The sequence below is a fragment of the Hylobates moloch genome, unplaced genomic scaffold (genome assembly GCF_009828535.3).
Source record: "Hylobates moloch isolate HMO894 unplaced genomic scaffold, HMol_V3 SCAFFOLD_16, whole genome shotgun sequence".
Classification (NCBI taxonomy): Eukaryota; Metazoa; Chordata; class Mammalia; order Primates; family Hylobatidae; genus Hylobates; species Hylobates moloch.
Window position 1 is genome coordinate 60445656 of NW_026652291.1, and position 25235 is coordinate 60470890.

The window sequence follows — 25235 nt, forward strand, 5'->3', positions numbered from 1 at the left end:
TAGGGACTAAAAGCTGGAGTATGGTGCCCAGTGAAGGGATCTGCTGTCCACCTCCATGGCTCAGTTTTCTTTTGTCAGGAACTTCTGTCCTGGCCTCAGTCTGCACAAGTGCCATGCCTGGTCTCCTTCTATTCCCCAAGTCTCCAGACAAGTGTTCTCCCAAGGTCTTGAGGCCACCCTGGTTTGGGGACACATCTGGAGTCCCCACCCCTTCCCTAATGCTCCTGATAGAGTGGCCGTCATCCAACCTGCTCACACAATGGAAGGGATTCTCCCCACCGCCTCAGGCAGATTTTCACACAGAACTCCAGTTTAGCACTCTCACATATAGACTTGACCGTGTCCGTGCCCATCTTCAGCCACACATGCAGATTTTTCACACTTACCCGTAAACTCAAGCTTGCAGATTTCTTTTCTATTTTCTTTTGTGTACATGGATGCACACACTTGCGCATCCGCATTTGCACACATAGGCTTTTGCCCTCCCCTGCTGCCCTCTGCTCCTGGGGTGGGGTGGGCAGAAGAAGATGGTGTTAATCCCAGGGCCTGAGGGAGGAGGGGGGTGGGTGAGGGGCTGTCCCCTTCTGCCTCTCCAGGCTGCCAGAGGGTGCAGGTGCCTGGCAGCCTGGGGATTTACACCATCTGGTCCCCAGGCACTGCATTCCATTGGGGTGGGGCTCTGCTGCCTGCCCCCTCCCCAGGCAGAACTTTGTTGCCCCCTTCCAAGCCCTCCAGGGCTTATACTCACATGCCCTTCTTTGTGGGTGTCCTCAAGCATGCTAGGCCCTCAAGGCTCCGCTCCCCATCCTCCAATGCTGCCATCTCTCAGAGGCTGTAGGTGTCAGGTCTTCAGCAGGCTATTCCTGTTATGACTAAGTGGACATTGTGTTCAGGAAACAAAGCCAGACTCCCCTGCTCTGGCTTTCCCCCCACCCTCACACCCAGGAACACTCTCCCAGCCCCCCTCCCACCAGTTTACTGTCACCTCTCAATATAGCTCTAGGGTGTGGAGGTGGGTAGGACGACAGGAGTCAGCTTCTCTGGGTAGGAGCACTTTCCATTAAGATGTGGCCTCTCCCCTAGCTCCCTAGGACGCTGCCGCCCCATTCCTGGGCTCAGGAACACACCTCTCTTCCCAGAGCATCTGGACCTTTTCTCAATGTCCTTGGAGGGACCTTAGTTGACCACACATCCCCATCTCCTGCAGGTGCCTATGCCAAATCATTACCCCCAGGGGATGCAGGCCACCTGTCCCCAGCTTTAGGTTACTCGAGGCCCCAGAATTCGAGCCGGGGGGTTAGCCCATGGCCAGTGCGTCACTGCTTGTTTCCCATAGCTCTGGGGACATGATAAGGAGCTGAGAACGCCAGGTCAGTCTGGGTCAGGTCCAGGTGACAAAGATCAGGCTTTGTCCTCAGGGAACCCTGTGCTCTGAGCAGGCCTCACTTGGTATAGGTGGTGGTGGCAGGGCGGCGGGGAGTGGAGGTGGTGGGGGGTAGTCCCCCGCTCCTATGGAGGGAGGAGGAAGGAAGGTGTTCGCTCAGCCCCAGGCCCTGCCCCTGTCTGCTCTGCTGTACTGTCCTCTCCCTTCCCCAGGCTCCTTCTCTCCCTGGCTCTCACATACTGCTCTCCGTCCTCCTGGCTTGCACACAGCTCCTCATTCTGCTGGGAGTCCTGGAGTATAAGGACAGGGATGGGGGCTTTGGCCACAGGTGAGGGTGCCAAGGAGGCAGGGCTGGCCTCCCTGGCACAGCTTGCCTCTCTTCTGCCTGGCTCCCCGTTGCATCTGTCTCTATGTCTCGCCTTCATTCCCTCTGCCTGCTTCCCCATCTCGGAGTGGGGCCTGCCTCCGATTCTCCCTGGCCCATGTCTCCACCCGGCTCAGGGTCTAACATGAGGCTCTGCCCTCTCTGAGCTGGCCTCTTCTCTCGTGCTGGGCCTCCACGTCTTGCTCCAGGCTCTTCCTCCTCCTTCTCTCCAATCTCCTTGCGCCTTCCTGACTCTCCTTGCGTTTGCAAGTGACCCAGGATTCTTTCCTTCACTCGGGATCACCACCCGCAGCTCTTCAAGCTTCTCCCACCAAGGCTCCCTCTCTTTTCCTCTCTCCCCACCCCCCTCAACACCCCTCCTTCTCCCTGGCTTGGCTGTCAGTCCTCTCTCAACCCTGCTGTCTGCATCGAGCCCCCGGCCATTCTCGTAGGATCTCTTGCAGTCTCTCTTGCTCTGGTTGCTTAGGTCCCCTGGGTCTCTCTGCATAGCTCCCTTTTCAAGGGTCCTCTCCTTTGTTTCTAGTTACCTCTTCATTGCTGTCCAAGTCTGTTTCTAGCCAGAGGAATGGCCCTAGGGATCTCGGCCCAAGGGATCTCGGCCCAAGCCGAGGTCGTGCCACTGCACTCCAGCCTGGGCAGCAGAGTGAGACTCTATCACAAAAAAAAAAAAAAAAAAAAAAAAAAAAAGTTCTGTGTTTGTAAGGGTGCCCCCGCCCACGCCACCGACCCCGGGGCCCCCCCCCCCCCCCCGGGCCCGCCCCCCCCCCCCCCCCCGGGGGAAAAGGGGAAAACAAAAAAAAAAAAAAAAAAAAAAAAAAAAAAAAAAAAAAGCTGAAAGAATCCTAGAAATCACAGAGAACTGAATTACCTTGGCCTCTGGGGCTGTGTGGTTCAATTGAGCCGGGTAAATGAAAAGGAAGCATCCCTGGTTTGAGGGTGCTCTGGCTGGGTTGGCCTAGGGAAGGAGAATGGAAGTGGCTACGAGGAGAAAGGTGGTGGCGCCTGCGGATCTTTCTGGGGCCTCCTCATTTCCTGCATCTTTTTTCCTTGTCTCTGTTGTCCTGTGGTTGCTCAATCTCTTTGTCCACTGCCACCCCCTCAGGGCTTTCCTTGTCCCCTCCCTACCCCCTTTTTCTCCTCTGCTGTCACTGCTATTGTCCGGTACTGGTTTCTCCTTCTCCGGCATAGGGCCTTTGCTCTGGCTGCCGCAGGCAGAGCTCAGAGCTGGGTACAGAGCAGGAGTGGGCTCTGAGTGGTTGGTGGGTTGGGGGAGATCCAGTCCAGGGCCGAACCACTGCTTCCCAGGTTCCCAGTGGGGCCGACAGCCCCAGTGCCTCCCAAGCCCCTGCCCTCTCTGGCCCACAGTCCCAGGCCCACCTAAGCAACCCAGCTGTGGCAGGAACTCCAAAGGGGCTGAACTTATTTAGTGGGAGGAGACTTACTCCTTCCTGCACCTCCCGGCCCTCTGGGGAGCCATCCCTTCCCTCCCTCTCCCCAGAGTCCTGTTCACACATAACCTTCCCCAGCCCCTCATCTGTCTGCCTCCCCTCAAGATGGCTTGCCATAAATGGGCCAGGAGAACCCCATCTTCCCACAAGCCCAGAGGACAAAGGGCTTGGTAATGGGGATTACAATGGGAAGAAACCAGTGGGAAGAAGTGAGCACCCTGGGCCAAGGGGGCTCGGCCCCGGGAGGAGCTGAAGAGGACGGCAGGTGGGCTGAGGGTGTGTTTCTCCCACCTGTCGTGGGGAGGGGGTACACTGGCTTCTGGCGGTGGCTGGAGAGGGTGGTGGCTCTATTTAGAAGGGGATGCAGGCTGTAGCTGTGAGTCCTTGTGTACTCTCAGAGACTTGCCTGGGACTGGCACTTAGGCAGCCATTGCCTCACCTGGCCCAGTGGTTCACACTTCTGCAGGCTCAGAAATGGCACTGGCCAGCACCCACACCCCGAACCGCTGCCCTTCGCCCAGCCCTGGGCGGTATCCATGGTGGTGGGTGGGGCAGGGTTGACAGAAGCTGGGGTGCAGGTCCACAGTAGATGGGCTCAGGGTGCTCTAGGTGAACTTTAGGGGTCTCCCTAAATCTCCTTTAAATCCCGGCTGGACCGGGGAGAAGGCTGGGAGGAGAGGTGTCACCTCTGCTGCATTTGGCTGGTTTGAGGGAAGTGAAGGGGGGTTTCAGCGCTGCTCTAGGAAGGCCTCCTAGGCCAGGCCTTTGAATTTGCCCCCGCTCCCCTGCATTTCCACCTCCCCTAGTCCAGACCCCACCCTCGGGTCCTCAGGGCAGTGAAGAAGAGTCTGGAGTCAGGATCTCGGCTTCAAGGAAAATTGCTTTATTCTGCTTCCTCCCAAGGAGCTGTTACACAGGCTCCAGCATGAGGCTTTGCTGGCACCTCCAGGGCTGAGCAGATCAAGATGTGGCAAAGCTACTCCTCATTCAAGCCCTTTTGAAAGGAAACAAAGTCCAATCAGTCCTTGGAGAGATGGTATTGGGCAGGGACAGGGCATGGGAAACAAAGGTGAGAGGGGTCTGATGGTGGGGGGCCTGCTGTGTGGGCAGGTGGAAGCCCCTGTGGCAGCAGCAGATGTGTTTCCAGGGATCGATGTGCAGGGGGCAAGTTCTGGAGGGTAGGGTTCTGGGGTTGGCCAGAGGGAAGTTGCCTGGGCGAGAACAAAGCCAGGCCCAGGTTCTCTGAGATGTCCATTTTAGGTTTGAGTTACAAGATTGCAGGACAAAATTAGGTGGAAGGGAACTGGAAACTAGCAGTTGGGGAGAAACTGGGATATACTGGTTGTATATAAATTAGGGTCTTCTAGGGTGGCAGACCTCCCTAGGGCTGAAATTCCCAGAACCACTGAAACTTAGAGCTGAGCTGGGCACGGTGGCTCACGCCTGTAATCCCAGCACTTTGGGAGGCTGAGGTGGGTGGATCACAAGGTCAGGAGTTCAAGACCAGCCTGGCCAACATGGTGAAACCGCATCTCTACTAAAATACAAAAATTAGCTAGACATGGTAGCACATGCCTATAATCCCAGCTACTTGGGAGGCTGAGGCAGGAGAACCCGGGAGGCGGAGGTTGCAGTGAGCCGAGATTGTGCCACTGCACTCCAGCCTGGGCGGCAGAGTGAGACACTGTCTCAAAACAATAAAAGTTAGAGCTGGAAGAATCCTAGAAATCACACAGAACTGAATTACCTTGGCCTCTGGGGCTGTGTGGTTCAATTGTGCAGAATAAATGAAAAGGAAGCATCACTGGTTTGAGGGTGCCCTGTCTGGGTATGCCTGCTGTAGGGGTGACTAGCAAAGCCCAGAGGAGGGACCCACCTTGGCGCCAATGTCACGGCTCTTGGCCCGCAGCTTGTTGACCTGGGACTCGGCGATGTCCGCCCGCTCCTCCGCCTCATCCAGCTCGTGCTGCACCTTGCGGAACTTGGACAGGTTGGTGTTGGCTTGCTCCTCCTGCAGGAGGTGGGAGCATGAGGTGAGAGGGGGCTTGGGTTCTCAGCCTCCTGGTTTGGGGGACGAGCTCTCCTATGCCTCCCTTGGGCCTAGTCCCCAGCGGGGTCACTCACCGCCTCCTCGGCCTGGCGCTTGTAAGCCTTGACCTTTAGCTGCAGCTTGTCCACCAGGTCCTGCAGCCGCAGCAGGTTTTTCCTGTCCTCCTCCGTCTGGGGGCCAGAGGGTAGGCAGGGGGTGAAGATGACACAGTCATAGAAGGTAGCATCCCCTCCGCCCTGCCCTGCTTCATCTGATATCCTGACCCAATTCTACTTTCTGATCCTCACTAAACACTTGAATTCTCCTTATAATTTCTTACCAAATATGTGTAAATATTTTAAATGATCTGTACCAGGAAAGAGTCCAAAGAACTAGTGGGACTCCTGAAATTATGCACAAAATTGTGTGTGTGCAGTGCTCCAGGGAGCAGGTTTTTCAGGGTCCGGGGACCCCATGGAGGATAAAGTCCCCCGCTCTGGACCTCAGCACATGCTGGGAGTGACTTTGGGGCTATGAGTGTGATGGAATTTCCTGGGCTGCAATGCAGATGATGCTGACTTAATCTAGGTTAAGGACAAAGTGTGCTTAGAGGGATAGTGACATCCTGGATTGGAAAAGAAACAAATACTAATTCAGAGTCTGATTCTAGAAAACACCTCAGAAAGCTAGAGTCCACACTGCCCTGGGCAACGGAAAAGTTTTTGTGCTTGTTTGAATGGGATGCCCATTTTGGTGTCTTTTGGGGGTGACCCTGGCTACATATTTGCTTTCTGGTGAGCTGTGCTGGGTGAGCTTTGTCTGGAATTCTGTGTGTGTCCCCTGGCGATGGGCTAAGAGTGGGTGCTGAGATGGAGCTCCCAGGCCAGGAGGCTCAGAGACTGACCTCTGAGCTAGGGGACATTCAGGGTGGGGCAGGGCTAGGCAAAGTGAAACGGGGGCTGCATTCCCATCCTTGCCCTGGAAGAGGCTAAGAGCACTCTTCATTCTCCTCAGCTGATTGTCACTGTGGCCACGGTGCCCGGGCTCTGCCTGGAGTCACTGCCCGCCGCACCTGGTAGGTGAGCTCCTTGATGCGCCGCTCGCTCTTCCTCATGCCCTTCACCGACTCTGCGTTGCGCTTCTGCTCCGCCTCCAGCTCATTCTCCAGCTCCCGCACCCGCGCTTCCAGCTTCTGCAGCTGCTTCTTGCCACCCTTGAGGGCGATCTGCTCGGCCTCGTCCAGCCGGTGCTGCAGGTCCTTAATGGTCTGCTCCATGTTCTTCTTCATGCGCTCCAGGTGGGCGCTGGTGTCCTGCTCCTTCTTCAGCTCCTCTGCCATCATGGCGGCCTGTGTGCAGGAGAGAGGTGGCATATGGTCTGGTCAAGTCCTCCCACACTCACTGCCCAGCCCACGGAGAGACACTGGTCTGGATCGGGTAGGTGGAGGGAGGGACTCACATCCGTGATGGCCTTCTTGGCCTTCTCCTCGGCGTTCCTGCACTCCTGCACTGCCTCCTCCACTTCAGTCTGGAGCTGGGACAGGTCAGCGTCCATCTTCTTCTTCTGGTTGATGAGGCTGGTGTTCTGGGTTGGGGGAGGGTTGGGCAGAGCAGGAGAAGCATTGAGCATCTATGCATAGCTCTCAAGCCTTGCTTCCTGAGCCCCAGCCTGTGCTCCCTTCAGGAATGAGCAGGGGAGCCGCTCACCTGGGAATGCAGCAGCTGCACCCGCTCGCTGGTCTCAATCAGCTCCTGCTCCGCCAGCTTCCGAGACCGCTCTGTCTGCTCCACCACGGCACGCAGCTCCTCCAGCTCAGCCTGCAGCAGGTTGTTGCGCCGCTCCACGATGGCGATGTTCTCCTTCAGGTCGTCGTTGGCGCGGACCGCATCATCCAGCTGAATCTGGGTGTCCTGAGGATCAGGAGAGTGGGCATGAGCGGGGAGCCAGCCTCGATTCCCTTCACTGAGGGCACCTGTCAGAGGTCCCTGCAGTAACCTAGGGGCAGGAGGAATGTGGTGCCTGTATGGAGACACCACTGCTTCGCCAGGCCACGTGGAGGCCAGTCTCCTCTGGGTGAGGGGACCTCCCGCCCCCGTGTACCTTCAGCAAGCTCTGGAGGGTCTTGACTTGCTTCTGGGCCTCGGCAGCCATGCGGTTGGCGTGGCTGAGCTGGATCTCCATCTCATTGAGGTCTCCTTCCATCTTCTTCTTCACCCTCAGGGCCTCATTGCGGCTGCGTGTCTCTGCGTCCAGGGAGGTCTGCAGCGAGTCCACCACCCGCAGGTGGTTGCGCTTGGCCTGTTCCATCTCCTCGTCCTTCTCTGCCAGCTTCCGCTCGATCTCTGCCTTGATCTGGTTGAACTCCAGCTGGGCCCGGAGGATCTTGCCCTCCTCGTGCTCCAGGGAGGCCTGGGAAGGGGTTGGGGGAGGGGATGCAGGCAGACAGTCAGGGCACAGCGCAGGGTGGGGGTCTGTTCACTAATCATGGATACGAAGTGAGTTCAAGAGTGGTGTAAGTGGTTCAGTCAAAGAAGCAGAAGGTGGAGGAAAAGAGAATCTAAGAGAAAATAAAAATAAGCCTAAGAAAAAGTGATTCAGGCCCTCACAAGGGAGAGCTAGCTATGAAGGCAAGGAGGAAAATGAAGAGAAAGGTGTTGCCAAGGAAACAGGCAATCAGGTATAGAGTATAAAAGAAAACAGAGGCAGGCAGAGGTGGGAACCAGGAGGTGTATGGAAGTGGGAAACTCAGCTAAGATGCAATGTGTAAAATGTTTATATGAAGAGAGTTCAGTGACTGGTCATTCATTCACTCCACAAATCTTCATTGAGTGTCTACTATGTGCCAGGCTCTGTCCTAGGCTCTGGGGATGGGTCATTGAACAAAACAGATAAAGTGGGGGATGAGAACAGAGACCAAAAGCCTGGAGCTCTGCTCCCTGCACCCCGTGCCCTGCACACACACACACCTCGGCCTCCTCCAGGGCTGACTGCAGCTCCATCTTCTCGGCCTCCAGCTGCTTTCGGACCTTCTCCAGCTCATGGATAGTCTTTCCGCTGGAACCCAACTGCTCAGTCAAGTCGGAGATCTCCTCTGTGTGGGGAACACGGTAACTCGGTTGAGGGCTGCTGAGGTCCAGTGGAGTTGGAGGGACACGCCTCTTTGCCCAGACCCCTCTTGGAGCCCCTGGGTGGCACCATATGGGAACACTGCCAGTGCAGCCCCTCCCCAGCCTCTCGGGCCCCCAGCACACCCTGAAGGTTTTTGTTCTCCCGCTTGAAGGTCTCTAGATGTTCCAGGGACTCCTCGTAGGCGTTCTTGAGTTTGAAGAGCTCTGTGCTGAGGGAGCGAGCCTCCTTCTGCGAGGACTCCAGCTCCGACTGCGACTCCTCATACTTCTGCTTCCACTCGGCCAGGATCTGCCGGGGGACAAGGCTCACTGTGCAGCCCCCCAGCCTCAGCCCCATGTCCAGGGTCTGTCTCAGGATCTGCCTGGGCTCAGCCCTCCTCCCCCACCTCCAAGGAGGACAGCTCTGGCCTTGCACTGAAGCCCTCATGCCCTCTTGCCCTGCATGCTGGCTGTGGCCCCCACCCATAGCCCACCTTGTCGAAGTTCCTCTGCTTCTTGTCCAGGGCTGCAGCAGCAGCATTGGAGCGCTCTACATCCACCATCAAGTCCTCAATCTCATTCTGTAGCCGGTGCTTGGTCTTCTCCAGCGAGGAGCACTTGGCATTAACAGCCTCCACGGCCTCCTCAGCTTCCTGCAGCCGCTGGGCCAGCTTCTTCCTGCCCAAGGGAGGGTGGGAGAGGGTGGGGAGGATGGAGGATGTGGATGGGGACAAGAGGAAACAACATGAACCTTCTAGAAGACAATCCTTGAAACCTCAGAAGTGCAGCTGGAGAAGCCTGAGGACAGGTCCCAGGGGCTGAGAACAGCAGGCAGAGGATCCCAGCAGGGCGTGGAGACCCAGGCACCCTCTGACCCTGGCCCAGCCTCTGGGCTATGGACATTGAGGAGGTATGGGCTTCTGCAGCCCTCCCCACTGCCTTTCCCTGCCACAGTGCCCTGCCCCAGACGGAAGCACTCTGCCCTCAGACAAACCTTTTGTTCGTCTTATATTCGGATCAGAAACATAATTCGAGCAAAAAGCTTCCCTGAGAGGAGAAGGAGGTGGGGCCGGGGCAGAGTCCTCCTGTGTTGTCAAACACTAGCTAAGAATCGCCTGTGTGGGATCTGCTGAGGCTGGGGCTGGGCTGAGTCCTGCCTACAGAGGGGCCTCAGCCAGAAGTCAGGCTGCTCAGAACTCACTTGGCCTCCTCGAGCTCCTCAGTCCGCTGGATGGCGTCCGTCTCATACTTGGTCCTCCACTGGGCCACCTCCGAGTTGGCCTTGGACAGGACGCGCTGCAGCTCGGCCTTGGCCTCCGTCTCCTCCTCGTACTGCTCCCGCAGCAGGTCGCAGTCATGCCGGGCCGACTGCAGTGCATGGGCCAGGGCGTTCTTCGCCTGGGGAGGGGTGGGCACCAGGAGGTGGGCTCAGCTTTCTCCATAAAGCAACCCCACCCTTGCCCTTCTCCTCACCCCAATCTCAACATCATCCCTTGGCCTCATCTATGTCCAACCCCCCAGTGGACCTGTCATGGTTTACTGTTTGCTGATAACAAAGAATGCCAATACAGCAGTGAACTGTTTAAGAAAAGCTTCGTGGCCATTGGCCCTGAGCTCCTCCTCACACCAGACATGGTCATCATCACGGCCGTTTTACCTGGTTGGGGAGAGGGAGGCAGGCTCAGAAAGGTTAGGGGATTTCCCTAACCTAAGATCACTGAGCTATAAGAGGCAGGTTAGTATTGAACCCTGGAGTTTTTAAAAAATCATGTTCTTTCTCCTTTTTCGTGAGCCCAGCAAAGTGCTAGGAATAGGCTCCAGTTTAATTTCTTTCTCCAGTTTTCAGGTGGCCCTGCAAATCCCAGGACCCATTTGTGCAGTCCCTACATCCCCTAGCTGTGCCTAGGCAAGGCCATCTCGTGCCTGCCTAGTTCATTTCCTCTCCTCCTTCTCACACCCTGCCTCCCACCCAGGGATGCAGCAGAAGCAGAGGGCCTCAGCCTGGGGAGTAGATGACATGTGGCCGGGTTTGGGCTATGATTTCTTTTTAGAATTCTTGGAGAACTGTTGGTTCACAGCCAGCCTTATTGCTGGGAAGGGAAGTGATGTTGATGCAAGGCTAGTCGGTGTGCTCCTTGCTTGGGCCAGGTGGCCTGAGTCTAGCCCTTACCTTAACCTCCTCCTCTAGCTGCCTCTTGAGGTCCTCCAGCTGCTGGGTGTAGGTGAGCTTGCCTCGGGTCAGCTGGGAGATCAGTGCCTCCTTCTCATCCAGCTGCCGGGACAGCTCACCTGGGGAAGCACCATTCTAGATCAGCACTCCTCTCTATCCCCACCTCCTCCTGGAACCCTCAGGCCCCATTTTCTGGGGAGACTCTGTGTCTGTGTGTGCGTGTATTGGCGTGTGAGCGAGGCTGGAGTGGTTCAGGAGGTTGGGGAGACTGTGGTGGGATCCATGGGGCCCCTGCTCTAGGCTCACCATTCTCGGTTTGCAACTTGGCCCGCTGGCTGGTGAGGTCGTTGACAGAACGCTGGGTCTCCTCCGCCTTGCTCCGGTGCTCATTCATCTGGTCTTCCAAGGTCCGGCACATCTTCTCCAGGTTAGCCTGAGAAGGGAAGGAGAGTTATATGATGGACGTTGGGGGCGAGGGGAATGAAGGGGGTGTAAGAGGTGCAACTAAAGGAGAAAGGAAGAGGGAAGGTGTGAAAAGAAGGAGGGGATCTGAGAACCAGGCAGAGGAAGGGAAGTGGGAAAATGAACCATGAAGGAAGAGAGACGACATGGACAGAAAGGGGAGGTGGGAGGAGGAAGTTGGAGGGGGGGAGGCCGAGCAGGGCCTGCCTTGGCCTTGATGATCTGCTCCATGTTGGAGGTGACGTCGTCCAGCTCCAGCTTGAACTCGCTCTTCTCCTTCTCCAGCTTCTGCTTCACCCGCTGCAGGTTGTCGATCTGCTCGCCCAGCTCGGCCACGCTGTCGGCGTGCTTCTTGCGCAGGGCCGCGGCAGTGGCCTCGTGCTGCAGCGTGGCCTCCTCCAGGTCCCGCCGCATCTTCTGGAACTCGGCCTCGCGCTTCTTGTTCATCTCGATCTGCACGGACGTGGCCCCGCCCGCCTCTTCCAGCCGCTCGCTGATCTCCTCCAGCTCCCGGGACAGGTCTGAGCGCAGCTTCTCCACCTTAGCCCTGGCGGTGCGCTCGGCCTCCAGCTCCTCCTCCAGCTCCTCGATGCGCGCCTGGATCAGACACAAAGGGCTCAGACCCACCGCCTGGACCCCTCCACTGGAATTCCCCCCGGTTCTAAAAGGCTCTCGGCTTCTCTGGAACAGCAAGTCAGTTTAGCTCTTCCAGTGGAGAGGTGGGGAATTAAAGGATTTGGGGAAGATGGTTTGAAGAGCCGAGTTAACCTTCCTTTAGGGGAGGGCCTGACAGTCTACATGCTCTTTATCGGAAGGAAAGTGGTTGAAACTTGCTCTTAAAGATGGACAAAGAGACCTGTGTTCTGGGGATATTTTAAGCAGTTTAGTCATAAAAAAATAAGAAAAGTTGAAAATGAGAGAGCCATATTTGTCTGACCAGACAACTAAAGACATAACACAGCTTCTGCTCTAGAGTAAGAAGGAAAGTCATGCAATCAGAGTCGAAGGGCTCTTAAAAACTTCCATGTAACAGGGGAGCGCATGGAGACCCAGAGATCTGGAGTGGGCTCCCGGAGGTCACCCAACTAAGGCAGAGCTGAGATAGAAAGCCAGGAATTCTGCCCTCCAGGCCTGTGACCTTTTCAGAGTCTCTGTGGATCACCTGGCCCCTTTTGGATGTATCCATGGGGACACTGTGATAGCTGCGTGTCTGCCTCCATGGACACATAATCAGTTCCTGTAATGCTGTGAACAGGACACCCTAGAGGAGGGGACAGGGGAAACAGAACCAGCCCAGGGACTCAGCATCCCGCGTGGGCGTCCAGACCTCACCTGAAGCTCCTTGAGCTTCTTCTGCAGCTGGCTGCCGAGGGCCTGTTCATCCTCAATCCTTGCATTGAGAGCATTCAGCTCAAAGTCTTTTCTGTGGGGAAGGAGGGATGGTGAGGTAAGGGAGACTCGTGGGGCCTCAGGAGGGTCCACCAGTGGTTAAAAATGGTAATGATACAGGTAAAGAGTAGGATTTCATTAGAAAAACAGCTTATGGGGGTGATGTAGGATCCCTGGAAGTGTAACACCTGCGGTGAGATTGAAATCCAACAAGAATGTAATGGGAGGAGTGCTGTAGACAGGGTGATGGGGCCTGGGCTCTGCAGGACATTCCCATCTTTGGTCCTTGTTTTCTCATAATGTAAAATGAGGGGGTTGGACTAGATTGTTTCGAAGGTCCTTTTTAGCTCTGGTGGTCTTTAATTTTGTCACTGTTGCTTTGGGTAACTCAGCTAACCTTTCTGAAACTTATTTTCCTCTTTGGTAAAGTGAAATTAAAGATACCATCCTTAAAAGGTGTTTTGAGAATCAAATAGGATCGTGTATTTATTCATTTATTCAACACTTCTGTGCCTGGGAAGGTATGAAGATTCCTGTGCAAACACAAACTTGATGAGGATGTAGATTATGATGATTCTCAAAGCCTTTCAAAGTCCTGAGCCTGAAACACCATAAGACCTTCAATTATCAAAATATGTTCTGCAAGCTCACTGTTTACCAAGTCTGGAAAGTCTATACGTTTTGGAAGAACTTACACTAAGAATTGGAATCACAAGTTAAGCAAAACAAAGAAATGGCCCTGACCCCCTGACTTCTTGAGTGTGAGGGCATTTCTTGGTGCCTTGTGGGCTCTCTGTGAAAAGCCACAAAGGGACTTTCCTAAGAGGCTCTCATGTGGAGCCTTCCTCCATGTCAAGGAACTGGTCTCCAAAGAGAAATGTGTATAAAGGGGGAAGGCTGTTTTTTTCATTCCCACCGAGTGCCTAACGAGAAGAAAGGATTCAAGGGATACAGTGGACTTTTTGCCAGGGAGGACCATCTAACTAACCCTGACATCTGGGACTAGGGGAGGAAAGCCCTTGTGTGGGAGGCCTTTTCCCGTGGTTTGCGCCTCCACTTGTGGAGGCTGCATGAGGTTGTTGCCTCAGAGGATGGCTGTCTTGGGTCTGCTTGTACTGTTATGGGCTGGGGAGGAGGAAGGGCAGCAGGGAGGGGACACGGTACTTTTTCAGCCGCTCATCCAGCTGCTGCTTGTCATTCTCCAGGTCCATGATGCTCTCCTGGGTCAGCTTCAGGTCACCCTCCAGCTTCCGCTTCGCTCGCTCCAGGTCCATGCGCACCTTCTTCTCTTGCTCCAGGGATCCCTCCAGCTGGTGGAGAGAAGGAGCCAGGCCCAGTGAGGCAAAGCATCCTGACTTGGTGATTTTGTTGTTCAGTTACCCCAGGACTTGGTAAATCTTTGCGTTCAGGACTTGAGAAACCTTACCCAGAGTGGGCCAATGTTATTAGGGGACTGTGAGATTGCCTAGATATAGGGGATGCTCAATCAATATTTGATAGATAAAGGAATGAATGATTGTGGGATGAAACCCCAAAGCTGTTTTCTTTCTTTCTTTCTTTCTTTCTTTCTTTCTTTCTTTCTTTCTTTCTTTCTTTCTTTCTTTCTTTCTTTCTTCTTTCTTTCTCTTTCTTTCTTTCTCTCTTTCTCTCTCTCTTTCTTTCTTTCTCTCTTTCTCTCTTTCTTTCTTTCTCTCTTTCTCTCTCTCTCTCTCTTTCTCTCCTTCCTTCCTTCCTTCCTTCTTTTTATTTTTTATGGAGTCTCACTCTATCGCCAGGCTGGAGTGCAGTGGCGCAATCTCGGCTCACTGCAACCTCCACCTCCCTGGTTCAAGGGATTATTCTGCCTCAGCTTCCTGAGTAGCTGGGACTACAGGTGCACGCCACCATATCCAGCTGATTTTTGTATTTTTAGTAGAGACGGGGTTTCACCATATTGGCCAGGATGGTCTCGATCTCTTGACCTCGTGATCTACCCGCCTTGGCCTCCCAAAGTGCTGGGATTACAGGCGTGAGACACTGCCGCTGGCGGCCATATTCATTCTTTCAGCATCCTATAAACACCTACTGGGCATCGGGCTCTGTGCGAAGCACTGCAGTCCCCAAATTGAATAGATCTAAGTTCGTAACTAAAGGAAGCTAGTAGTCTTATGGCTGAGATAGAAGCTTAAATAATTAAAATATAGAATGATAAGTGAGTCAACAGCCATATGTGCATCAGAGGGAACAATGATCAGATTCTGCCTTAAATATTGGAATTTCAAAAATTCTACTTGGGGAGCCTCACAAAATTTCCAAAGAAATTTATCATGTTCTTATGAGATGACCCTCTAAATCTGGTGTCAAAGGCAGAGATGTCTGGGATTGAACTTAAATTAAATAAGAAAACTCATCTCTACTATTGATCATACCAGTGAGATTAGATACATAATTCAGAATTGATCACCACCTCCGACTTTTCATTCCCCAGCTCCCTTCTAGAAAGATATCAGGAAAGTTAACATCCTCTAACCCCACCCCCCTCCAAACACACACACACACACACACACACACACACACACACACACACACACAGCTCTGGGCACAGATAGACATGGCATATCTAGGCCCCGCAACTCTCAATCTACTCACATCATCCACTTGCTGCTCCAGCTTGACTTTGGCCTTAGTCAGGGTGTTGACTTTGTCCTCCTCGGCCTGCAGGTCATCCAGGGCCTGCTGGTGGGCCTCTTGCAGAGCTTTCTTCTCCTTGGTCAGCTTGGCGATGATCTCATCCAGCCCAGCCATCTCCTCTGTCAGGTTTTTCACCTGCCGACCAAGAATCCCATCTCCTTTAGGCTCAAAGGTCACCAGCTTGGTGCCATCTGTGGGGAGCTCCATGTCAAGGTCCATGCTGCTCTCTGGATGCGGAGTGGCTAGCCTGGGTCAAGGTCAGTATGGTCTGGGAGTCCTGATGAGACCCGGGCTGGAGCCAAAGGGAGCTGCTCTTACCTTGTTCTCTGTTGCGTGTTTCTCCTTCTCCACTTTGGCCAGTGTCAGCTCCAGATCATCGATGTCCCTTTTGAGCTCTGAGCACTCATCTTCCAGCTTGCGCTTCTTAGCAGTGAGCTCAGCATTCATCTCCTCCTCATCCTCTAGCCTCTCATTCATCTCCTTCACCTTGGCCTCCAGCTGAATCTTGTTTTTGATCAGCTGATCACAGCGCTCCTCAGCATCTGCCAGGTTGTCTTGTTCCTGAAGGCGAGGAACAGAGGGGAGGCTGTTCAGGGGGCAAGGTCCTCATTCTTGCAGGTAGAGGGAAGGAGAGGCACATCCCTCAAATAGGAGGGGAACTCTAGGATATCCCCAGTTGGCAAGAGCTTCAGAAGTATGGGGAGGGGAAGAGTTTCAGGATAGTGTAACTTGGGAACATTGGGGAGGGGAGCAGAGAGGAAAGGAACCAGAAGTCTTCATCTGGACCTCTTCCTCTGGTCTCCTCATCGAAGGGCGGGAACTGCATTTGCTGATGCCAAGCACTTATGTCTGATGGCTCAATGAAATGGACAGCTTTATTCCCTGTCTAGAGGAATTGAGGCTCAAAGATGACGCATGGTCTGCCCAAGGTCACAAAATAATTAAGCTGTGGATCTAGGTTGAACCCAAGTAGAAAGCCTGTGCTTTTAAAAGTCAACTTTTTTCCCTCTGCCCTTTCCTCCTCCTGAGGGACCTCTTTGGAGGTCTTTAGAAGTGTTGATCCCAGAGTCCTCTGACTGAAGGAACAAGACGGTGAGCCCCTGTGCAGGGAGGTGCAGGGTTGTGGGAAGTGAAGGCAGAGCAGGGTGGAAGAGCCAACAGTAGCCCAGGAGCCTCACCGCCTGCACTTGGAGCTGCAGGTCATTCTTCTCCTGCAGCAGGGACACCATCTTCTCTTCCAGCTCCTTGCGGCGAGCCTCGGACTTCTCTAGCGCTTCTTTGAGGCGTGTGAACTCCTCCTTCATGGAGGCCATCTCCTTCTCTCTTTCTGCGCTCTTCAGCAGCGGCTTGATCTTGAAGTAGAGCTTCATCCAGGGCCAATTCTTGACCCCCATGAAGGCTCGAATGTTCCACTGGATTACCAGCAGGGAGTCTCTGCAGGGGCCCATTGAAAGGAGTGCTGAGCCTCCTGCCTCCTTCCTATCTGAGGTCCTGAAACCTTGGGAATGTCCCATTTCCTTCATCCCTCCCACCCTTCCTGAGGCCTCTGACCCTGTGACTGCAGTGTGTTCATATGAGCCCCTCCTGCAGGTCTCTCTGTTTGAAGATCTGCTGAGCTTTTTTTCCTGACACTGCCCCTGAACCAGCCTCGGCCTCAGAGAAGCGGGAAACCTCCTCCTGAGATCTCTCACCTACGTTCCAGCAGCTTTTTATACTCCATTCTGGCGAGCACACCTCGGGACTGGGCCTGGATACGCGTGATGATGCGGCTCAGCCTCTCGTCCCTCATTTCCTCCAGCAGCCCCAGCAGCCCGGCCTTGAAGAACACCTGCAGGCAAGGTGTGTGTTGGGCATGACTAGGGAGGGGTACAAGGTAAAGAGGTGGTGGGGATTACCTTAGGAAGGGTAACAGCCTAGAAAAGGATTGCAGGGAGGAGGTCAATGGCAGCTGGAGCTGGGATGAGGGGAGTGGTGCTAGATGTTCCGCTGGGAGGGGTAGCATACAGGTAAGAGATTTTGCTAAGATGATTACAACAGGAAAAGCATCAGAGGAGTCAATGGACAAGAGATGCCTTCCTTTAATTAATTAGTCTCCTTTCCTCACCTTGGTGTGGCCAAACTTGTACTGGTTGTGGTCAATGTCCAGGGAGCCGAGCAGCTTCTCTGCCCCCTTCCTGCTATCAATGAACTGCCCCTCAGGGATGGCCGCTGGGTTCAGGATGCGATACCTGAGGAAGGAAGTGCCCAGAGTCACCTATGATCTGCAGTGATCTGCTCTGCCCACAGAATTCCAGGGCCACCTGCAGATCCCATTCCCACCAGGGCAGCCTGGCTCCCCCTGTTCTATGAGCTCTGGGGCACCCTCATACCCACCTCTGCCGGAAGTCCCCGTAGAGGATGCGGTTGGGGAAGCCCTTCCTGCAGATGCGGATGCCCTCCAGCACGCCATTGCAGCGCAGCTGGTGCATGACCAGGGGGTTGTCCATCACCCCTGTGGCAAGAAGGAAGTAGGAAGAGTCTGTGAGAACACTGGACTGAAGTTCTGTGTTCTGATCCTGGCTTTGTCACTGATTAGCTTGTAATCTTAGCAAGTCAGTTAGTAATAATCATTTGTTTCATTTTCTTCTAGCCACATTTTTAACCAAAAGGCTTTCACATTCCATTTTTATATGATTCACAGCTATTATCTTAGGTGGCAGCCAGAACAGATATATCCCATTTTCTAGATGAGTAAATTAAGCCCAGAGGGGTTATGGAACTGGCCCAAGGTCACTATGCTGATCAAGAACAGAGCCAGGTCTTGAACCTAGGTCCCTGAGCCTCTGTCTCCTAATCAGCCAAAAATGGATTAACAATTTGAATATGTCTCATTGGGGGATTAAGTGGTTCTGCAGGTAAATTTAAAGTTGAACTAAGATTCTCTCTTGGACAACCAGCTATCCAAGAGGTCGTAGGGCCACTGATGAGGTAAGGTCCATCAGAGTGCCTTACACATCACCCGCGTTACACACTGCAAGTGCAAGGCACCGCTGAGAGGGAGGTACCCTGGGAGGCCTCATGGGGGATGGGAGAAGAATGTGGTTTGGAAACCACTGTGGTGGTAGGTAGCGAGATGCCCTAGGAGGTCCTGTTCTCAGGGCGGTGTATGCCCAGCAGTGGCCTGGCCTGAGTTTGTGGCCTCACCTGGAGACTTTGTCTCATTAGGGATGATGCAACGTACAAAGTGGGGATGGGTGGAGCGCAAGTTGGTCATCAGCTTGTTCAGATTTTCCTGTGGCCAAAAATGCAATAGAGAAAAGTAAAGAAAATGCAAGAAAGAGATGCAGGAAGAAGAGAGGAGAAGAAGGAAGAAAAAGAGAGATGGAGAGAATTCGAGAAGTCACAGAGATGAAGGGGCCCTGGGGAACAGACAGAGATAAGGAGAGAGGGTGGGAGACAGGAAGGAAAGAGGAGAGAAGTGAGATGGGAAGTAAGTAAGTGAAGAGGCCAGGAGATGACAGGAAGAGAAGACAGAGTGAAAATGGTCATGAATGCACCAAGAAGACAGGGAACACGAGGAGTAGGGGATGAACAAGGCAGGGAAGGGTGGGGCTGGGTGGGGTTGGGCAGATGGGAAGCCAAGTTGGCTGGGGCTGTGTCCCACTCACCCTGTGCAGAGCTGACACAGTCTGAAAGGATGAGCCTTTCTTGGCCTTGCCTTTGCCCTTCTCAACAGCTGCAGGAAGGAGAGTCAACAAAAGAAAGCATCAGTGTGGGGAGGTATGGCCTGAGTAAAGAATCACTGCCCCTCTTTACATCCTTGCTGACATTTGGCCCCTGGGTGATGCCTTCAATGTGGCTGCCTCAGTTTCTTCACCCAGTTCCATCCCACTGAGTCTGTAAACCTTGGGGTACAACCTGACATTGAAGTGGTGGGGTGTAGCAATTGGCCTGGCTCAGAACCTTGGCAGAATCCCTGCTCCTCTGTACCAGGAGCCTCAGTCCCTACTTACGCGCATCAGCCCCAGCATAGTTGGCAAACAGGCTGCTGAGCAGCTTGAGGGAAGACTTCTGATACAAGCCCACGACAGTCTCATTGAGAGGATCCTTGTTCTTCTGCAGCCAGCCAATTATGTTGTAGTCCACGATGCCAGCATAGTGGATGAGGGAGAAGTGGGCTTCAGGCTTCCCCTTGATATTGCGTGGCTTCTGGAAGTTGGAGGATTTGCCCAGGTGGTTGTCAAACAGCTTGGCCTTGAAGGTCATGTCGGTGGCCTTGGGGAACATGCACTCCTCCTCCAGGATGGACATGATGCCCATGGGCTGAGGAAGCAGGGCAGAGCATCACTGAGTGTCCTTCACACAGGTGGACATAGATTCTGCTCTGTGGTCAATACTTGCTCATGGAGGTGCCATGTTGGGTGTTAAGGTAGTAGGCTCAGCTCTGAGTACATTTATCTACTGACTGGCACCAGTTCAAGGTGGAGGATTTTGTCTGATGACAGAAGGACCTTTGTGAAAGTCTGGGAATGTGGATTCTATCGATGCTGTACACACCACTCCACCACCCAGATGCCTGAGATGCTAGGGTTGAAAATAGGTGCACTCTTATGATCCCCTACACCACCCTCACACTTCCTGATCCTTGGATGCATAAACCAGGCCCAATAAACATGCAGGTGTGGGAGGTCATCATGCAGGTGCCCAACCTCCATGTGTCCACTCTCAAGCTCCTGGGAACTCAGCTGTCCCTGGTGCTACCCTGTCCTGGGTGCTCAGCACAACGTAGGCTCTGGAACCAAGGGCTCAGGATCCTTCAGCCCCTTCTATTGTTCAGATTATATTCCCCAGAAGGGAGAGGGGCTGCTATTTTGTCTATGGTGTTTGTGTTGGGTGTGCAGGGAGAATTCAGGTGGTGAGGCCAAAGAGGCACCTTCTCGATGAGGTCTATGCAGGCCTGCAGGTCCATGCCAAAGTCAATGAATGTCCACTCGATGCCCTCCTTCTTGTACTCCTCCTGCTCCAGCACGAACATGTGGTGGTTGAAGAACTGCTGCAGCTTCTCGTTGGTGAAGTTGATGCAGAGCTGCTCAAAGCTGTTGAACTGCAGGGGGCATGAGGGGTGGGAGCAGTCAGGAAGGGGGTGTGAGTGGCCACTGGGGCTGTTCCCGTGCACTGTGCCCAAGCCCAGCAGGGCGTGGCTGGTCCCCTCCATGTCAGGGCAGTGAAGGAGGGCTTCCCCTGAAGACAGGGACAATGACTGCCTCTGTCACCACACAGTCCCCACTGCCTTCCCATGTCTGGTTCACAGCTGGCTCTCAGCAAATGGCTGTTGAATATAGGAGCGAGCGCGTGATTGTTCTCCTACTCCCAGGGGTCCCAACTCACGTCGAAGATCTCGAAGCCAGCAATGTCCAGGACTCCTATGAAGTACTGGCGTGGCTGCTTGGTCTCCAGGGTGGCGTTGATGCGCGTCACCATCCAGTTGAACATCCTCTCATACACTGCCTTGGCCAGTGCCCCAGTGGCATATATCACCTGCAAGGTGGAGGAAAGACCCATATTGAGCAGGGTTGTTGGGAAGAGTGAACTTGAAAACTCTCATCCCACCATGCCAGTCTCCCTACCCTGCCCACCCATTATCATCTGAAGATGGACCCACCTGCTGGACATTCTGCCCCTTGGTGACGTATTCATTGCCCACTTTCACCCGAGGGTGGCACAGCCCCTTGAGCAGGTCGGCTGAGTTCAGCCCCATGAGGTAGGCAGACTTGTCAGCCTCTGGAAGGAAAAGGCAAGTAGCAAAGTTGGTAAAGAGATGACTGCTGGCTGGGCGTGGTGGCTCATGCCTGTAATCCCAGCACTTTGGGAGGCCAAGGCAGGCAGATCACTTGAGGTCAGGAGTTTGAGACCAACCTGGCCAACATGATGAAACCCCATCTCTACTAAAAATACAAAAATTAGCCAGGCATGGTGGTGCATGCCTGTAATTCCAGCTACTCGGGAGGCTGAGGCAAGAGAATCACTTGAACCCAGGATGTGGAGGTTGCAGTGAGCCAAGATTGTGCCATCGCACTCCAGCCTGGGCAACAGAGCAAGACTCCATCTCAAAAAAAAAAAAAAAAAAAAAAAAAAGAGAGAGATGACTGTTGAGCAGACGTGGCCCTCCATGACTTGACAGCTGCCCCCAAGAATCCCCGCCTCCCACCTTCAGTGCCGTCTGGCTCCGCCTGCTCCTCCCGCTGCTTCAGCTTGAACTTCATGTTTCCAAAGTGCATGATGGCGCCTGTCAGCTTATATATGGAGTTTTTCTCCTCTGAAGTGAAGCCCAGCACATCAAAGGCATTCTGTAGGGAGGCCCCATATTGGCGGACCCCAGAAAAAGAAGTATGATGGGTAAGTGAGATCCCTTGTAAGTTGTAGAGAAAACTCGTCTCCTTAATCCCTGTGGGTTCTGAGACTCCCATACTCAGTGGGGAACTCCAAAACAAAGGATGTAAGATGCAAGAGCAGAGCAGACGTCAGCCGGCCGCAGCCCCAGTGTCAGTGGCCACAGCTTTTCTGAGTTACCCACTTATGCTTCCTGGCCCTACACTTGCTTCCTGCCTGGCCTTCCATACTTGTCTGCATCTGTTCACCTAACAGCCCCTCCAGCCCCATGCCGTCTGCATGGCCTTCCCTCCTCGTCATGCTCCCTTGGTGATGCTTGTTTCTTGGCTTGTGTTCCTCTCTGTCTCATGGCTTTCAGCCCTTCCTGGTTTGATAGAACACCAGATACTGGCCAGTCCTGTCTCACCTCATCCATTCCCCAGTACACCCTGATCACGGGGCACATTCTGGCTCTCAGGAGGTCCATACCACTTTAAACAACCAATGGCCAGCGTCTTAGCTCTGCTTTTGGACCCCTGTTTGCCCCTCACTGCCAATCCTCCCACCCCCTGGCTGGGTCCGCACACACTCACATCAGTGGCCATGAGCTCCTCAGCGTCATCAATGGAGGCCACGGTGGTCTCTCCTTGGGAGATGAATGCATAATCGTAGGGGTTGTTGGTGATCAGCAGCATGTCTAGGGGAAAAAACATGGTTAGGGTGGGACACAAGCCCCCGGCTCTCATGGAGGCTGCTCACCACAGCACATGGCCTGGGGAGGAGCACAGGACAGGGCTTGGCTTGGCCCCACATCCCACTGAATCGAATCCAGCAGTGCCATGAAACCGAGGGCATGCCAGCTGAATCCAGCCACAAGCAGAGGGGACCAGGTTGCCATGGAGATAGTTGGTCTCAGTTGGTGGCTCTGACTCACCCAGCAGCTCAGGCTTTTTGTTAGACAGGATTTGGTAGAAAATGTGATAATCTCTCTCTGCTTTCAGCTGGAAAATAACTCTGGATTTTTCCAGAAGATCTGTGAACAGGTGGGGAGAAGAAGGAGGGAAAGAAAAGTTAGGGTTTGGGCATAAGAAAAATTAATGATAAATGTAGCAAGCAAAAGGCAGAGGGAAGGGAAGAGCCAGAGAGACTAGTTGGACAAACACAAAGACATCACACAGAGAGATGGAAACAGAGACCCAGAAGGAGAGAAATAGTCTCAGAGAGAAATCCCAGAGAAAGACACCTAGCCATGCAGAGACAGAAATGGAGAAAGATGCAGAGGAAGTCTCAGAGAGAGACAGTTATGTAGACCTGAAGACAGAGACACCTACAGACAGAGACTTAAAGAGGAGAAAAACAGAGGGAGGGAGGGGAGAGAGAGAGAGGTCAAGACCAGATGGTCTAGAGCAAGGGTGAGCTTAGGGTGAGCCTAGCAGATTCACGGCACTCACAGGTCTCTATGTCTGCAGATGCCAACTTTCCTGTTGCCCCAAAATGAATTCGAATGAATTTCCCCTGGAGAGATGGAAGAGAGTGGTGATGAGTCGGGGGAAGGCTCATATTTGAGACCATCCCTCCACCAGTCCAAGTCCCAAGGCCAAGGTCAGGGACCACTCACGAAGCGGGAGGAGTTGTCGTTCCGGACGGTCTTGGCATTGCCAAAGGCCTCCAGAGCAGGGTTGGCCTGGATGATCTGGTCCTCCAGGGTGCCCTGCAGAGGTCAAGAAGGAGGCAGGTGAGAGCTTTTCCCCCTCCCTTTCTGTGGTGCAGGACCTTGGAGGGCAGCAGGCCTACCTTGCCCGGGCCCTGGTCCTTCTTGCTACGGTCCCCAATGGCTGCAATAACAGCAAAGTACTGGATGACCCTCTTGGTGTTGACCGTCTTCCCTGCTCCGGATTCTCCGCTGTGAAGACAGTCAGGGGCTTATTGGGCAGTGAACAATACTATTGGAGACCAACAAGCCTCAGATCAGGAGAGAATGCCTGGGCCTACCCGACAGTAGGAGCCCTGGGCAAGAAGCTGCCAGGTTATCTGCCCCCAAAACCCACAACTGTCTTCTGATGCACAGAGGTCAGGCCTGGCACCAGGAAGGATGCCACCAGAAGGCACTGTTTTGGGCAGGCTGAGCCTGTGCTTGGCTGGGCAAAGTAAACGGGGGAGACGGGCCTGGGCTGCTTTGGGAAAAGTGGGTGGGGCTGGAAGAATGGGAAATGTTTCTGAAGGGAAAGAAAATGAAGAGGTGAAGACATGGTGATAATGAGCTTCTGGATAAACACGTGATGAGTTGGAGGAGAGTGGGTGAGGGAGGTGGGAGAGGAAAAACATGAAGGGGATGGAAAGCAGAAAGGAAGAGGGAGAGCAAAGACAGCGGTCAGGGTAACGGTCAGAGGAGAAGGAGATGGGCACGAGGTGGAGTGGAAAGAGGCTGAGTCTATGCCTAGGGGCCTGGGACCCCTGATGGGGCTGGAGGCTGGGATCAGGGAGATTCTGGAAGGGAATAGGGTAGCAGCTACACTCACGTGATCAGGATGGACTGGTTTTCTCTGTCTGTGGGGAGAGGGTGGGGAGGAAAGGTCAGGAGCTGCACAGGATGCTCTCGGGCTTCTCCCTTCCTTCTCCCTCTCCCTCCCGGCCTCTCCCAGTTCCCTTCAGGAAGACCCTTCCGGGGCCTCTCACCTGTCAGCATGTACTGATAGGCATTGTCGGAGATGGAGAAGATGTGGGGCGGGGCCTCGCTCCTCTTCTTGCCCCGGTAGGCAGCCACCACCTCAGGAGTGTACACCGGCAGCCACTTGTAGGGGTTGACGGTGACGCAGAAGAGGCCTGAGTAGGTCTGGGGATAGAAAAGGAGCAGTGACTTGCCAGTTGCGAAGGGGGAGGGCTGGTGATTTGGGGAGTTAGAGAAAAATCCCAGGAGAGAAAGAAGAGAAAGGAAAACTTCTGCATGCACTCAATCTGAGTAATGCCAGTCCCCAGAGTGTTGGAATTGAACCAAGGATGTTGGGACGAGGTTAGAGTGTAACCCTGCCTAGACACAAACAGAAGACACTCTTGGCTCCTGGGGTGGACATGGATGGAGCAGGAACAGAGATTCCAACATGGGGCCAGGTGCAGCACTCACGTAGATCATCCAGGAGCCGTAGCGCTCCTTGAGGTTGTAGAGCACCGCGGGCTCATGCAGGAAGGTCAGCATGGCCATGTCTTCAATTTTGTCGAACTTGGGTGGGTTCTGCTGCATCACCTGGTCCTCCTTCACGGTCACTGTCTGCAAGAGCCCCCATCCAGGCCCTCCTGTCAGCCTGGGCTTTCCCTCCTTCCTCAAGAGGGTTAGGAGTTGGTGAGTGACAGGGCAATAGTGCTCAAGAGAGAAGGAACTAGGATCTCACAGGGAAGACAGAAGGGATATTGGGAAGGAGAGGGCTCTTTGGAGGGTCTGGATTCTTCCCCAAAGGGAAGGAGAATGGGACCATCCTCAGGTCTGCGTGGGCATGGGGCATGGGTGTACCCCTCTCTGTCCACCCAGGTGTGCAGGTGGCCAGGGTGGACTCTCACATCAGCCTGACACCTACCTTGCCATTCTCGGTCTCGGCAGTGACTTTGCCACCCTCTCGAGACATGATCTTGGCCTTGACAAACTCCTGTTTGTCATCAGGCACGAAGACATCCTTCTTGAGGTCAAAAGGCCTGGTCTGGGCTTCTAGCCGCTCCTTCTCTGACTTGCGCAGGTAGGGGGCGGCCTCCCCAAAGATGGCCATCTCCGAATCTCCCATGGCTGTGCCTGGAGTGAGCAAAAGCTGGCTGCCCTCCCATCTGCCCATTCTCCCCTTCCCTCCCTGGGCTCTC

General features: G+C 54.1%; 1 protein-coding gene across 1 annotated transcript; it reads right to left on the reverse strand.

Moving 5' to 3' along the window:
- Positions 1-4085: 4085 nt before the first annotated feature.
- On the reverse strand, positions 4086-25162 carry LOC116484632 (myosin-7). The gene is made up of 38 exons (XM_032179520.2): positions 24962-25162; positions 24514-24657; positions 24069-24225; positions 23912-23939; positions 23187-23295; positions 23011-23103; positions 22844-22907; positions 22327-22425; positions 21986-22089; positions 21232-21370; positions 20686-20804; positions 20412-20561; positions 19957-20127; positions 19037-19346; positions 18692-18759; positions 18228-18315; positions 17418-17535; positions 17149-17272; positions 16736-16872; positions 16223-16478; positions 15363-15605; positions 15003-15179; positions 13539-13684; positions 12318-12408; positions 11193-11582; positions 10830-10956; positions 10524-10642; positions 9555-9751; positions 8848-9031; positions 8498-8663; positions 8213-8337; positions 7347-7655; positions 6953-7156; positions 6705-6830; positions 6319-6594; positions 5342-5437; positions 5094-5228; positions 4086-4211 (listed from the first exon to the last, which is right to left on the reverse strand). Exons 1-38 carry the CDS (start codon positions 25160-25162, stop codon positions 4194-4196), a joined length of 5808 nt encoding a protein of 1935 aa, XP_032035411.1. The 3' UTR covers positions 4086-4193.
- Positions 25163-25235: the final 73 nt, after the last annotated feature.

Bases quoted from the DNA above. Each gene is read 5' to 3' on its own strand.
- LOC116484632 (XM_032179520.2), bottom strand. From the start codon at position 25,162: ATGGGAGATTCGGAGATGGCCATCTTTGGGGAGGCCGCCCCCTACCTG. The intron at 9,752-10,523 runs GTAAGGGCTAGA...ACCCCTCCCCAG, and splicing joins AGCTAGAGGAGGAGGTTAAG to GCGAAGAACGCCCTGGCCCA. The intron at 8,664-8,847 runs GTGGGCTATGGG...GTCCCCCGGCAG, and splicing joins AGCAGAGGAACTTCGACAAG to ATCCTGGCCGAGTGGAAGCA.